This window comes from Solanum stenotomum, chromosome 3, assembly GCF_019186545.1.
Source record: "Solanum stenotomum isolate F172 chromosome 3, ASM1918654v1, whole genome shotgun sequence".
In the NCBI taxonomy this organism is placed as follows: Eukaryota; Viridiplantae; Streptophyta; class Magnoliopsida; order Solanales; family Solanaceae; genus Solanum; species Solanum stenotomum.
The window spans coordinates 12,709,199-12,724,703 of NC_064284.1; the positions used below are offsets into that span (position 1 = coordinate 12,709,199).

Sequence of the window (15,505 nt, forward strand, 5' to 3'; positions counted from 1 at the left end):
AAAAAAAAGGAGAAATAATTAAGCACAATCATAAGGATAAATTTCTTAAGGATAATGCAAGCATTGTTGCTTGCAAATCCATTTTCGTAAGGGTAAATTTCAAAGTTAATGTGCTTTAAATGTTATTTTCTAAAAGTATTAGGATTTAGGAGTATGTTTAGGTCAGTTTAATTAACCCACAACACCATAGGGATCAATATACAATATGTTGTTTGCAACAAATTTTAACGTATAAAAAATAAATTTCATGTGCTTTCAAATGCTACTTTCTAACAATATTAGGACTTAGGAGTATGTTCAGGGCAGTTAAACCCACAACAACATCAATATACATATGCTGTTTGCAACAAATTTAAATATATGAAAGTTAAATTTCAGGCACAAATAAAATATGAAGAAGAAAAATATCCCATTAATAAATAGTGTGCATATAATTATGTTCTTCCTTGATGTTTCTTTCTGAATTTCTCCATAATTTTAAGATTGTTAGTGACGTATTTCTCGAATTATGATAACGTAAAACTCCTTACGACTTATTTGATAGCTAGCAACAATATGCGGTGACTTTAACCAAGACAATATTTGATAACAAAATAGAATCACATAAATATATTGGGTGTGTGAACAAAATTTCGTATGAAAAATAGGAAAGAAAAAGTGAAGGGATCAATATATACACTAAGGTGAATCATGCATTTATGATCTAATTTTGTTGCCCTCATTTATTAGGTTTATGTGCAAATTAAAGTACAAGTGCTTGGAATTGGTAAACCATAAAAATAAACTTCATCTCTGTTATAAACATAGCATATCCAGCAAAAAATTACAGAACCTAAATATTGTCTCTTTCCTCTCTACTTTTAGACTGTAGAATACATTTTATTAGAGTTATTAGTCATAATTACTAGAGTTATAACTGTTGCTTACTTATTATACTAAGAAGAATTTATTGGATTCTATGTTAGATAGCTTGAAGAAGATATCTTGAAGAACAATTCCCTTTGATTAGGAATGTTCTAGACGTAAAGAAGAAGAATTAGAGAGAATGAGAAATGAACTTCATTGCTTAAGAGAAAAACAAATGAATCAGTAATGTGCTACATTTATACAAACTAAGTAGGAATCTTGTTGTAACTAACCTAACCGACTCTTTACTAACTAACCCTCTAACTTCTATTAATTACATACAAACTCTTACTAATTACATGTAGGTCCTATGTAATACCTTCTTCAATACTCCCCTCAAGTTTGAAGGTATGAACAGATTTAATACACCAAACTTGGACATTAAGTATTCATGTTGAGACTTCCCCAGAACTTTAGTTAATATATCAACTTCTTGCTCCTTAGTATTCAAATACTTTGTTTTCACTAATCCTTGCTGTATTTTCTCCCTTATGAAATGGCAATCCAATTCAATATGTTTTGTTCTTTCATGAAGAACTGGACTTGCTGCAATTTGAATTGCTGACTTGCTATCACAGTGAATAGTCACAGGAATTTGAACATCAGCACCTAGTTCTTTGAATAACCTCACTATCCAAACAACTTCAGCTACAACACTTGACATGCTCTTATATTCTGCTTTAGCTGAACTTCTAGATATTGTTCCTTGTTTCTTTGACTTCCAGGATATTAGTGAATCTCCCAGCTTCACCATAAAACCAGAAACTGATCTTCTAGTATGTAGGCATGCTCCCCAGTCTGAATCACAATATACATTCAGTTGATTGTTTCTCTTGCTAGTTAACAGGACACCTAGTCCAGCTTGTCCTTTTATGTGTCTCACTACTTTGAGTGCAGCATTAAGATGAGACTGCTTAGATTGGTGAAGGAACCGACTCAAGGTTTGTGTAGCAAAGGCAATGTCTGGTCTTGTGACATTTAGATATAACAGTTTCCCAACTAACCTTCTATATATTGTAGCATCTTCAAGTAGTTTATCATCCTTGCCTTTTCCATTTATTTCATCATATTCTCTGGTTGTCAACTGGACATAAGGATCAAGAGGGGTGGCAACTGGTTTTGCTACTCCAAGGCCAGCTTCAGAAATAATTTCCAATGTGTACTTTCTTTTATGCATAACAATACCTGCTTGTGACCTTGCAAATTCAATCCCAAAAAAGTATCTGAGGTCTCCTAAATCCTTCATCTTGAAGGTATCTTGGAGGATCTTTTTGGTGTGTTAAATGAGTTTAAGATCATTACCAGTAATCATCATAGCATCCACATATACAAGAATTAGTACTAGTGATGTACCAGTCCTTTTAATGAACAATGAGTAGTCCAAAAGACTTTGAACAAAACCAAGTCTGATAAGAGCTTTAGTGAGTTTTACATTCCATTGTCTAGGAGCCTGCTTCAACCCATAGAAGGATTTATTGAGCTTACATACAGGTTTCCCCCCATGCACAATGAATCCCTGTGGAAGCTGAAATCCCTGAGGCAGAGTCATATAAACTTCATCAAAAAGATCTCTCTGAAGAAAAGCATTGGAGACATCCATTTGATGAACATGCCAGTGTTCAGAAGCAGCTAGAGCCAACACACTCCTGATAGTGACCATTTTCACAACTGGAGAAAAAGTCTCATGGTAGCCTAAACTTTCCCTCTAATTGAACCCTTTGGTAACTAGTCTGGTTTTAAATCTCTCAACTTCTCCAGAAGCCTTATACTTAATCTTGAATATCCACTTGCAGCCAATAGCCTTTTTGTAAGAAGGTAAGGAAACTATTCGCCAAGTCTTATGATCCTCCAAGGCTGATATCTCAACCTGCATTGCCTCAACCCACCTAGAGTCCTTGCAAGCTTCCTCAAAAGCGGTAGGTTCAACATCAGTCCCAAAGGAAGAAAGAAAGGCCTTATAAGAGCTGGATAAATGATCATAGCCAATGTACTAATCAATGGAGTATAATGGCTTGATAGGACTGAGTCGAACAAAGGCAACATAATCTTGAAGCCATAATGGAGCTCTGCTGATCCTGTGAGACTTCCTCTAAGCAGGAACTTCAAGTACAAACACAACAGATGACACGCCTGATTCCTCTATAGACACTGAACCAGGATCATAATGAGGATCATGATCAAATGGTATATGAGTAGAGGGAAACAATTGCCAGGAAGTAGATGTAGGCACAACAAAAGGGAATATAAACTCTCTGAATTCAACATCTCTGCTGAGGAAGTAATTCTTATCTCACAGGTTATACGGCAAATACCACTTTGTAAGATCACTATAACCCATATGAATACCAATCACACTTCTAGGGTGAAATTTATTAGTGATGTACATATTTTTGGCATAATAAAGGCAACCTAAGACTCTCATATGTAAAAGAGAAGGTTTCTTCTTGTGAAACACCTCATAGGGTAATTTCCCATGTAACACAGGTGTAGACAACCTGTTGATAATGTATGCAACACTGAGAATGCAGTGACCCCAAAATCTGATTGGGATATGACCCTGAAACCTGATTGCCCTTGCCACTTTAAGTATGTGCTTGTGTTTCCTTTCAACAATCTCATTATGTTGAGGAGTATGAATGCAAGTCTTTTGATGACTAATACCCAGATTGGTAAGCAATTGATGACACTCAGTATTGACAAACTCTGACCCATTATCAGTTCTAATGGATTTAACAGCAAAGTTAAACTGAGTTTTGACCAAAGTAAAGAAGTTTTTCAACACAACACAAACATCACTTTTGGATTTTATTAGAAATATCCATAACATCCTAGTACAATCATCCACTATGGTAACAAAGTATATGTTACAATCATATGTGGGAGTGTTGAAGGGACCCCAAATATCTATATGTAATAACTAAAAAGGAATAGAAGAAATGGAAGTGTTATGAGGAAAAGAAAGTCTATGTTGCTTAGCTAAAGGGCATACGGTGCAGGTGTATACAATATGAGAACATTTACTGGTAAAAAAATCAAGAGTATGAGCTAACACACTGGATTATGTGTGTCCTAGCCTTTGATGCCACAATTGAATCTGAGAGTCTGTTGAAGAAGAGGCAGCAACAATGTGTGCTAGATGTGATTAACATTGTGTGTTTGTGGAATAAGTATGAGAAGGGAGATGATAGAGCCCAGCATGCTCCTTACCAATCACCTTCACCTGCCGACTTGAGAGACACAACACATTGCAGGTCTTTAGTCAATTTTGACACAGATAGTAGATTAAACTTAAACTCTAGAATAAGGAGAACATTATTGAGAGTATCATGTTTAGTCAAACTACTTGAACCAGTGTGTGTGATATGAGTAGTGGTGCCATTTGGTAATTGTATAGTTCTAGGATTATTTGGTGAAAGAGTATGTTTCTGAACAAGCATATCAGCATGTGGTGTCATGTGATTTGTCGCTCCTGAATCTATAATCCCGTACGTGTGATTAGAATGACTTGTGAGTGCAGTAGTTGTACCTGTTGTGGGATATTCATGAGCTAAATTTGCACTTGAATGAGATGAATGAGATGTAGATGGTCCTTCAGTGCCTCCATGTACATTAGTTTGTCCAAGCATAGTTAAAATCTGGTTATATTGTTCATGTAAGACAGTCATTCCTCTTTGTTAATCAGTTTGATCAACCTGACTGTTTCCTTTCCCAAAACCTTGGCTTCCACCATGATTCCCTGAACTCATACCTCTGTTGTGATCAAGGTCAGATCTATGGTTGTGTTCAGATTCACTAACCACATTATTAGCAGCTGGACATTGTCTCCTTTCGTTAGGAGGTTTGCCCCTCCCAGTGTTAATAGAGAATTGTCCTTTCTTCTTCCTTTCATACCTAGGGGGATATCCATGAAGCTGATAACAAATACCTTGAGTATGACCTGTGCGTTTGCAGTAATCACAAAAGGAATTTGGATCATAGGTAGAGGTGTGTGATGGTCTTGACCTAGGCACTGATTGTGTTGGATTTCAACTAGTGAACAAAGCATTCAACTCAGACGAGCTAGCAGATGATTATGAAATGTTTCGTTGACTTTCTCTTTCAATTAACATAAAATAAGTCTTATTCAGAGATGGTAATGGCATCATCATCAAGATCTGTCCTCTAGCTTGTTCATATGATTCATTAAGACCCATAAGGAATTGCAATAACTTCTGATTATGCACAAGTATAACAAATTCTCTCGAGTTTGCACAGTCACAGGCAGGAACTGGTGCTAAACTATCAAACTCTACCCACAATTTATTTAATCGAGCAAAATAGATTGAAATTGAACTTGTACCTTGACTAATTGTGGCAATTTCTTTATGAAGCTGAAAAATATGACTTTCATCAACCTTATCATATCGTTCTTGGAGATTTTTCCACACAGCAGTTGCATTTGTGGAGTAAATAATTCCTCCAAGTAATTCCTTCGACACACAGTTCATAATCCATGAAAGTACAATTGCATTACACCTTTCCCATAGATTTGTCAAATTAGGACAATACGCCTCCTTTTTACATGAACCGTCAATGAATCCCAACTTATTACGCCCTAGAATTGCAATCTTCATAGAGCTACTCCATACAGAGTAATTATCAGCTCCGGTTAGTTGAATTGAGTTGAGTAATACTCCAGAGTTGTCAATTGTATGTAAAACAGAGGATGATTGTGACTTAACTTCTCAGGCAACTCATTGTCCACATTCGCCATAGCTTCACCAGCGAGATGAGCAGTACAATCAGTATGTGTTTAGATCAGAAAGCAGTTACAGCAGTAATCGATCTGCTTTGATACCATGTTAAATTAGGTCTTAGGCCTAACTCACACCCCAAAAACTAGCTCCAAGGGAGGAGGATTACACAAGCCTTATAAGGAGTCCACCCATCTCATTAACCACCGATGTGAGACTTTTGTCATTCTTTAACACCCCACCTCACGCCCAGTGCTTAGCATCTGGTGTGTGGGCAATTTTTGATTTTGGGGGCCCCAACATCGGGTGAGACGGACCTTGCTCTGATACCATGTTAGATATCTTGAAGAACAGTTCCCTTTGATTAGGAATGTTCTAGACGTAAAGAAGAAGAATTAGAGAGAATGAGAAATGAACTTCATTGCTTAAGAGAAAAACAATTGAATCAGTAATGTGCTACATTTATACAAACTAAGTAGGAATCTTGTTGTAACTAATCTAACCGACTCTTTACTAACTAACCCTCTAACTTCTATTAATTACATACAAACTCTTACTAATTACATGTAGGTCCTATGTAATACCGTCTTCAATATTCTAGAGATTAAATACATATTTATCAATAAAATATCTTTAAAGATAATGTTCTTAACACTCCTCAAAGCTGGATAACATTAAAATTGGATTTGGCTCCCCTCCATTACCCTTTCCCTCCGTTTCATAAGTACACATCTAAATGAAAGACATGTGTACTATTTAATTGTCAAAGGTCAAGATTATGTTGCATTAACTAGTAGCATAACCATAGTTAAGAAATAAGTTTTGAACAAATAATTTCTTAACTTTGATAAGAAAATTATTCCTACAAATTTTAGAACCGTTTGATTTTATTTTATATTTCTATATTCAAATATTTATATTGTACATTATTTAATTGCTTCCTATGCTAGCAAATTTATTCTTGAATATTAGGTTGAGAAGTAAAAAATGCATAATTAGGCTACTGTGAAAGTATTAGAATTACAAATGTGAAATATTAGATTGAAAATGCATAATTAGAATTACAAATGTGAAAGTATCAAAAAAAAAATTCTTTTAAAAAATAAAATAAAAGAAAACATCAATTTAAAGGCAAAATATTTTGTAAGATTACTGTTAGGCTAAATAAACTAAACGTTGTTATCATTTTAATATTTAAATATAAAATAAAATTAATGATATAAATATATGGATAGTGGATATCAAAAATTGAGAAGAATTAATTATTCGGAGAGATTTTTTTCCAAAACTTATTCACTTAACTATGGTTATGATACTAGTTAATGCAATATAATCTTGACCTTTAACAATTAAATAGTACACATGTCTCGCATCTAGATGTGTACTTGACGAAATGGAGGGAAAGGGTAATGGAGGGGAGCCAAATCCATTAAAATTATGAAAAGAAGAAGAAATTATGAAATGGGAAAAAGTTATTTTCATAGATTTTTTATTTGAGAGATCTTGGAGAGAATGATATATTTTTGGGGAAGGATTGTTTTTATAAAAAATATTTTAATTAATTTTCGGATATTTGCCATCCACAAATATGCTACCAATAAAGAAAGAAAGAAATACAGAACTCTCATGAGGTGGTTTCTTTAAGTAGATTTAGATTGCACTAGTTATTGGACAAGATATTTCTTTTTATAAAGAAAAAGTCAAAAAATATATGATTCAAAACGAGCCTTATAAATTGTTTGGTAAAGTTTGAGAGGTAAAATTATTTATCTTTAAGATAATTTTTTTGAAAGAAAAGGAGGTAAGTTGAAAGAAATCAAACTCAAAAGGGAGATTTATGTTGCTTTATTTTTTATCTTTTTTTTCTAGGTATAATGACTTGGTAGGTAAATTCTGTGACTTGACAGATTTTATTGATAAAAGAAAATATATTTCATCTGGGTCAATCTGAGGAATTGTTTGAATTTTGAGAGTCAAAATAATTTAACTTTGACAGTAAATTTGGACATGAATTTTAATTATACATATTTGACACCATATAAAAAGTACATTTACGTCACACTAATTAATAATTCAAAATTTTATGATAAAAAACTTAATTATTTGTATTCTTGAATTGCGAGAAAGAAAATAAATAATTTTTGGTAAAGATTTACTCCATTATAATTGGTTGAGTAGCTACTGGGACCACTACATGTTTAAAACATGGCAAGGAATATGAGTGTGTGATCACTCTATAAATAGAAGGCTTCATTAGTATAGAGAAAACACAAGCAATAAAATCAGTAGCTTAAACAAGATGAAGTGTTTATTTTTGTTATGTTTGTGTTTGGTTCCCATTGTGGTGTTTTCATCAACTTTCACTTCCCAAAATCTCATTGACCTACCCAGTGAATCTCCTCTACCTAAGCCGGTACTTGACACAAATGGTAAAGAACTCAATCCTAATTCGAGTTATCGCATTATTTCCATTGGTAGGGGTGCCTTAGGTGGTGATGTATACCTAGGAAAGTCCCCAAATTCAGATGCCCCTTGTCCAGATGGCGTATTCCGTTACAATTCCGATGTTGGACCTAGCGGTACACCCGTTAGATTCATTCCTTTATCTGGAGCAAATATCTTTGAAGATCAACTACTTAACATACAATTCAATATTCCAACAGTGAGATTGTGTGTTAGTTATACAATTTGGAAAGTCGGAAATCTAAATGCATATTTTAGGACGATGTTGTTGGAGACGGGAGGAACCATAGGGCAAGCAGATAGCACCTATTTCAAGATTGTTAAATCATCAATACGTGGTTACAACTTATTGTATTGCCCTATTACTCGCCCCCCTATTGTTTGTCCATTTTGTCGTGATGATGACTTCTGTGCAAACGTGGGTGTAGTTATTCAAAAAGGAAGAAGGCGTTTGGCTCTTGTCAACGAAAATCCTCTTGATGTCAACTTCCAGGAAGTCTAGCTAGACTATATGTTTTAGCTACTATGTTATGTTGTAAAATAAACACCTGCTAAGGTATATCTATATATTTTAGCATGGCTTTCTAAATAAATTATCTTCTTTATCTGGAGCGTTTGCTTATACACACAATATAGAAAAAATAGACTACTTAATAATGAAATAATATCACAAAAATAGAAAATGTGTGAACAAAGTTCTACCTGAAAATTAAAAAAAAAAAAAGTTACATAATATGTTGGATTACTGATCTTAGTGGTGGTGGTTGAGGCGGCGAGGTCTGAAGAGAAAGAAGGAGGGTCGGGATGGGGGTTTCAAAGAAGGAGAATGAGGTGGAGGGTTCAAAGGAGAAGGAAAAGATGATGCAACTGGTGGTTGAGGGTGGGAGGGGTGGTGGGGTGTTAGTAAGATGAAAGGGTGGTAGGGTATGAGGAAGATGAAGAAAATAAAGATCCGGTTTATTAATCTATTTATTTTTATTCTTATTTTATTTAGTAACTCTTTATTTATATTTTTTCTAAGGAACTATTTGCTATCCCATTTAGGGATTTTGTGTTCTCAGCTTCTCTCTGGGATTTTTGTTTTTAGTGTTATTGGCTAAAAAGAAAAAAAATTGGGTCACTTATTCTTTTTCTCTTAAATTTTTTATTTTTATGCACCATTTGGATGTATTTAAATTAACTTAAAAAGAGATTAGGAGGGTAAACAATTAAGTTAAAATGTTAAAAGTAAGTTTTTATGCAAAGTTCAAAAGAATTTTTATGAATTTTTCTATATTATATATTAAAAAGGGTATACTTTAAAAATATTTGACTCCTAGATAAATACTCTGACTTGAGTTTTTTTTTTTTTTTTTTGATACAAGATAGCAGTACATGTCTTTTGTTATAATTTATGTGGTACAATTTAAATTTTAAGAGTCAGACAGTTTAATTTTGATTGTATATTTAGGCATGAAATCTTCAAAAAAAAATTTAAAAATAAATTATACATATTTGAACACTATATAAAAAGTACTATAAGTAACGACAATTGATAATTCAAGATATTTAAAATATACATGAAAAAAATTACGATCAAAGAAATACTCATTTGAATTCTTGAAATTCAAAAAATATCACATAAATTATAACGGAGAGAATAAATAATTTTGGTAAAGAATTTTTTATAATTGAATAACCATTTAAGTAATTTACTCGGAATAACGACAAAGCTAAAGAACAATATTCATAGAGATGACAATGGAACGTAGCGAGCTTAGACATACGCGGGGCAGGGCGGGGTGGGATAGGGTGGGTTAAAACTAATTTTTTTAAGGCCAAAGCGGGTGCGAGGTGGGGTGGGTTTGAAAGAACCCAGACCATTTATCTTTTTGAATTCTCAGTTATGTGTCTTTCTTGAGTCCCAAAAAAGAGAAACTTACTGATTAATAAACATTTTTATTATTTGAGTCTAAATCTGTTAATTATTATGTCAAATGTGATTTGATTAGTCAAAAACGTAAAGTTGTTGAGGTAATAAACAGGATAAAAATGGGTGATATTATTATTAAGGATAACTAGTTAAAAGAATGTCATTAGATTCTTTTTTTTTTTTAGTTTATAAAGGACCACATACATTCTGTGATTTCATTCAAGGACAAAAAGATCAACATCCATACTTAAAAGAACAATTTCAGTTAAAAATTTGTGCAAATAAGTCACTAGGATAATTTAGTTGTAGCTGAATTTTTTTACAGTTAATAACATTATACGATGCTAATAACATAAGTATTGTATTTTAGTTAGTTAACAAAATGAAGGGTAAAAGAATCGGGCGGGTCTATACAGGACGGGGCAGAGCGAATTGAAAATTTAAAATATTGCTAGTCAAGCCAGGGTGGGGGCAGATTAAATTTTGTAAAAATTATAGGAACCACATATTATAAGTATTAAATAACATCCTATCCCTTCTAGTTTTCTATTTACCAAAAATCCCTTAAAAATGATGTTTGCGGGATACATAGTTTTGTGCACGGGATACATTAGGTTTGATACATTCCACATAGCGGGATACATAGCGTTGTGCACGGGATACATTATGTTTGATACATTCCACATAGCGGGATACATAGCGTTGTGCACGGGATACATGCGGGATACATAGCGTTGTGCACGGGATACATGCAGGATACATAGCGTTGTGCACGGGATACATAGCGTTTGATACGTTCCACATAGCGGGTCACATAGCGTTGTGCACGGGATACATGCGGGATACATAGGTAAATAAGGGATTTTTGAAAATTTTGAAATAAGTAGGGATACATGGATATTAAGGTAAGTAAAGAAGTGTAGTTAAGTAATTTGTCCTTAAATTTTTTTACGAATTAAACTCAATCTGCTCCGACTTCGTCCTACTTCATCCCATTGCCATCCCTAAACATTAACATTTAAAACATGGCAAATAATATGAGAGTGATCACTCTAGTGGGTACAACTATTTGCCAATTTGGAAAGAGGCGTTTGGCTCTCGTGAACGAGTACGACTACTCACTTAATTTCAACTTTGAGAAGTCCACAACTAATTAACCATTAATGCCTGCTACTCTATATGTTTTAGGGTACATAATAAGATTGTTAAAAATAAATTTTTATGTAGGAAAAATAAACTCCAACAAATAAAATAGGGAAAATTGCTCGGATGGTAAGCACCCCTCACTTCCAATCGGAAGGTTGCGAGTTCGAGTCACCAAGTGAGCAAAAGGGGTGGGAGCTCCTAGGAAGGGTAAAAAAAAAAAAAAACTCCAACAAATAAAATAGGGAAAATTGTATATAATAGCAAATTATTAATTCAAATCAAATGTTATAGCCACAGTTTGATTTAATTGTAACCCGTAACAAACTGTTGTCATTTGCCTCTCTCCCTGAAATTCTCGCTCGCCAGTCTCTCCCTCGCCTCTCTCAGTTTATACTAACACAAATGTATAAATTGTGTTTCTGTTTGTATACAACGAGAGAAAATTGTATATACATATGCAAATACATATATCTTCGTCCTATACATTCATAATTATACAATACAAATCTTCCCCGGCCCAGCTCTCTTTTGCCTTTCTCTCTTTCTTGCTTTATACAAACACAGATTATACAAAATACAATGTATAATTTGTGTTTGTATAAAGCGAGAGAGAGGGATTTGATATACAAACGTTTTATTTCGATTCAATTGTATACAAATTCAAATTTTATGCAGATATACAAACACATAAAATTGAATTGAGGGGCTGCGAGCGATTTATACAAACAAGAGGCTGCCAACAACTTATACAAATGAGAGGCTGCCAACGATTTTATACAAATCTGATGCCCCCAATCATTTATACAATTTGATGCTCCATATAGCAAACATAAAAGTTTGTTATGGAGCGCAATTATGCAAACCATAGTTATAACATACTATGATTTTTATGTTTGCTAAATGTGAAAGTTGCTTAATAAAATATGAATATTTTATGGAAAAATTACTGAAATACACGTCTTATGTTTCCCTTATTTCCAATATCCCCTTCTATTTCTAAAAACCTCTAAAATCCCTTATTTCTTTAATGTATCCGAGCTACATATTAATGTATCCGAGCCAATATTTTAATGTATCCGAGCTGCATATTGTTATGCCGTAATTTTACTATCTTTAACAAAATCACTTTTTGAAATGTTCTAATTATAAAACAATTTGAGAAAAATACTTAGAAAAGAGTCGACACTTAATTTTTTAAAGAAATTAAGAAAACTTAATTTAAAAAGGCTTTAACAGATAAACCTTTAAAAATTTAGAGAAAATTGATAAGAAGTTCTAATTTCTACTCTAAGAAGGTATTAGCACTTAAAGTAGCCGCTAACATGCGGTTATCCTACGACTTGACTAAAATAATTTTTTGACCTAAATCTTTGAGAAAGTGATTTAACATAAAAAATAATAATTTACAATATTTGATTAACTTTGAGAAAATAATTAAATAAAGAACATTTTTTATTCTTCAAGCTAAAGGAACTTTAATTGAAACATTTCAATTGAATTACAAGTTATTAGACTTTTAACAAATTTACACTAATTAAACTTATTTGAATTGTTTTAAAAATAATAATTTGAACCATTTTGATAAATTAAAGCATGAAACTATTTTAAATCAATTGATAAATAAATAAATAAAACTTTGACGAACTTTTTGCGAAAATGACTAAATAAAAAAAAGAAAGAGAACATTTTTGAAGTTCATTTGAGAAAAATACTTTAACTTAAAACTGTTTTAAAATGAGTATAATATGATTAAGTGAAGAGGCATTAAAACATATCTTTTAAGAACAAAAGATTTAACTTAATTAAAATGTATAATTTGACCAACATATTTGATTAATAAAAAATAAAATAAAAATATTAAATTTAACCAACACAAAGAAAATAACTTATCTTTTGGGGAACCTAATTAGGTTAATTAATAATTCTAAAGTTAGAGTTGAATGAAAACACCATAATAAATAATCACAATTAAATAATTTAAAAGTAAAGGAGAAATTAAATTTGGGCCCTTCTTGGGCCTGCTGCAATTGTGTTTGGGCTTTGGCCCTATTTTTCCCCTTGAAAACCTGTATATATACAAGGCGTATATTACTGTATATGGACCATATGTCGGCCCTTTTCGCTGTATATAAGACTTTATATCACCCCTATACAGCCTAAATGACTTTCCGAGGACCTGTATTTTGCACCAGACCTGCGCTTTGCTGTTTTAGAACGGTATATCACTGTATAATGAGTGTATATAGCAAGTATACAGCTCCCCTTTTGGGGCTTTTGAGATCTGCAATTTTAGTTTCCAACCCTGTTTGCTACTTTCAATCTGTCCATCTTCTCTGCTTGACTCAAGAGGAAGAAAAATGAATTTAGACCTTTATGGCCTATTTCAAAATGCAATGGAGGAGGGAAAAGCGTCCACAATGGACTCAGTGGGAATTCACATACAACAACGGAAAAGAGGAAATATATTAGTGTAGGTTCAAATGACGTGAGAAAAAGAACATATTTAAAATTTCAATATGATCAACATGCACCAAAATAAATTGTGCTAAGCAGGGGATCTAGATGACTTTGGTGGAATAAACCCAAACCAAGGGAGAATTAACTCCACCATACAACACATGCTCATCTAAAATGCACCTTCCAAACAATAAAAAATATGCTAAAATTTAATTCATGAACCATGTGGTTTAGACTCGGATTAAGTCAAAAATGATCAACAAAGGGGAAATACACTCTATCAACAATAAATAATAGAAAGCAAATATGCCAGGACGTGCACCCCAAAGTTTGGATTGATGTCATCGAGTTCAAATCATAGCATATGATAGAATAAGAAGGCAAAATCTTAAGAAATAAGTCATGGCAAACAAGCAATTATTGAACTTCAAGAGAAAATAAATTGACATAAATAAAAGTTTTATTTTATTTTTTTTCAATGCACAGTAAACTGCAAATGATTGAATATTATGCTTTTTACAATAAAAGGGGATTAGCAACATGCCTCCTATAGTAAAATATTGAAATTTCAATCTTAGAATGATTCATGGTGAAAATGGTGGAGATATGCAAACAAAAAAAAAAAAAACCTAGTTAGAATAGCAGAAAAATGGAGCAGTAAACAGACACAAAATGAATACTCTAGCAGCCTGAAATAATCAATTTATCGACTCAATCTTAACTTGGTCAAACTAAGCCAAACTCGAAATAAATTAACTCAACATGAAAAGTGACGAAGACTATGCAACTAATACCATTACGAATGAGATTTGAGGGCAACAAACAACTAATATAAGGACTATGCTACTTAGTTGAACATAGATAGAGCAAACACCATAAGAAAAGGCAGTAAACTACTCAGCTAACACTATTTATACTAGCTAAAATAAATGAAAATAAACCAACACATCAGACTGCAAAAACTAGCATTCTGGACTTGAAAAATTCACAACTGGGCTAACTCATGGCCAACCAGATGAAATCACTCAATGAAATGAGAAGAAACTAACATGAAGTAAATAATCTCAGCTTCAAAAGGGGTCATCAAATTTCATACAACAAAAAAAACGAAATCGAAATGAATAAACTAAGCGAGTGATCAGACCATCTACATTACTGATTTATAGCTAACATTCAATCATAATGCGCCCCAAATCATAACAATTGAACACTTAATCAAGAATCAAGTAATCAACACATTAAGGATAAAGAGACATTGGCTGAAATTAGATGTTACCTTTTGAGTGGCAGAGAACTGGGAACGATGAGCTTTGAATAACGATGAGCTTCCACCACCACACGACACTTTGAGAAATCCATCAAACCACGAACTAGGCCAAAAAAATAATAATTAAGAAATTGTATTTTAGGTGTATCTTTTATGCTACTTCCTATAGCTTTGAAAAACTCTTTCTCAGTAGATTCTTGCCCTCAAAATCCAACTTAAAAACTTCTCCCTAATCACTGAGGGTATAGGGTTATTTATAGGGGAAGATGGGGTGATTTAGGAGGGAATTCCGTTGAAAAATTCAAATAAAATTTGATTTTTTTCTGCTTTTTTCGAAGCAACAATGAAGGGGGATGGGAAAAATAGTGATTCCGCGAAGGGGGAAAAGGGGACGTGAGAGTTTAACGTTGAGGCTGCTAGGGTATGGGTTCTGCAGGGTAGGATGTGCGATTTCCTAGTTGATTTAGCGTGAAGAAGAAGAAGAACGTGTATACAGGTCGATCGGCTACTGTTTGCTGGGTTTCACAAGCAAAGAAAAAGAAGGAAACGTGCAGGGGTGGGGTCGTTTGGTATTGTTGCTGTCGTGAGCATTGGGGGCTGGGTCTTTTGGAATTAAGAAAT

At 33.3% G+C, this 15,505-nt stretch overlaps 2 protein-coding genes across 3 annotated transcripts in view; one reads left to right on the top strand and one right to left on the bottom strand.

Moving 5' to 3' along the window:
- LOC125858234 (proteinase inhibitor type-2-like) overlaps positions 1–15,505 on the bottom strand; it is a 219,950-nt gene that overhangs the window by 147,221 nt on the left and 57,224 nt on the right. The gene's annotated exons all lie outside the window — the stretch shown is intronic.
- Positions 7,906–8,707, top strand: LOC125858214 (aspartic protease inhibitor 10). The gene has a single exon (XM_049537930.1). It carries the CDS (start codon positions 7,939–7,941, stop codon positions 8,602–8,604), a length of 666 nt encoding a protein of 221 aa, XP_049393887.1. The 5' UTR covers positions 7,906–7,938; the 3' UTR covers positions 8,605–8,707.

Coding starts and splice junctions, on each gene's coding strand:
- LOC125858214 (XM_049537930.1), top strand. CDS start 7,939: ATGAAGTGTTTATTTTTGTTATGTTTGTGTTTGGTTCCCATTGTGGTG.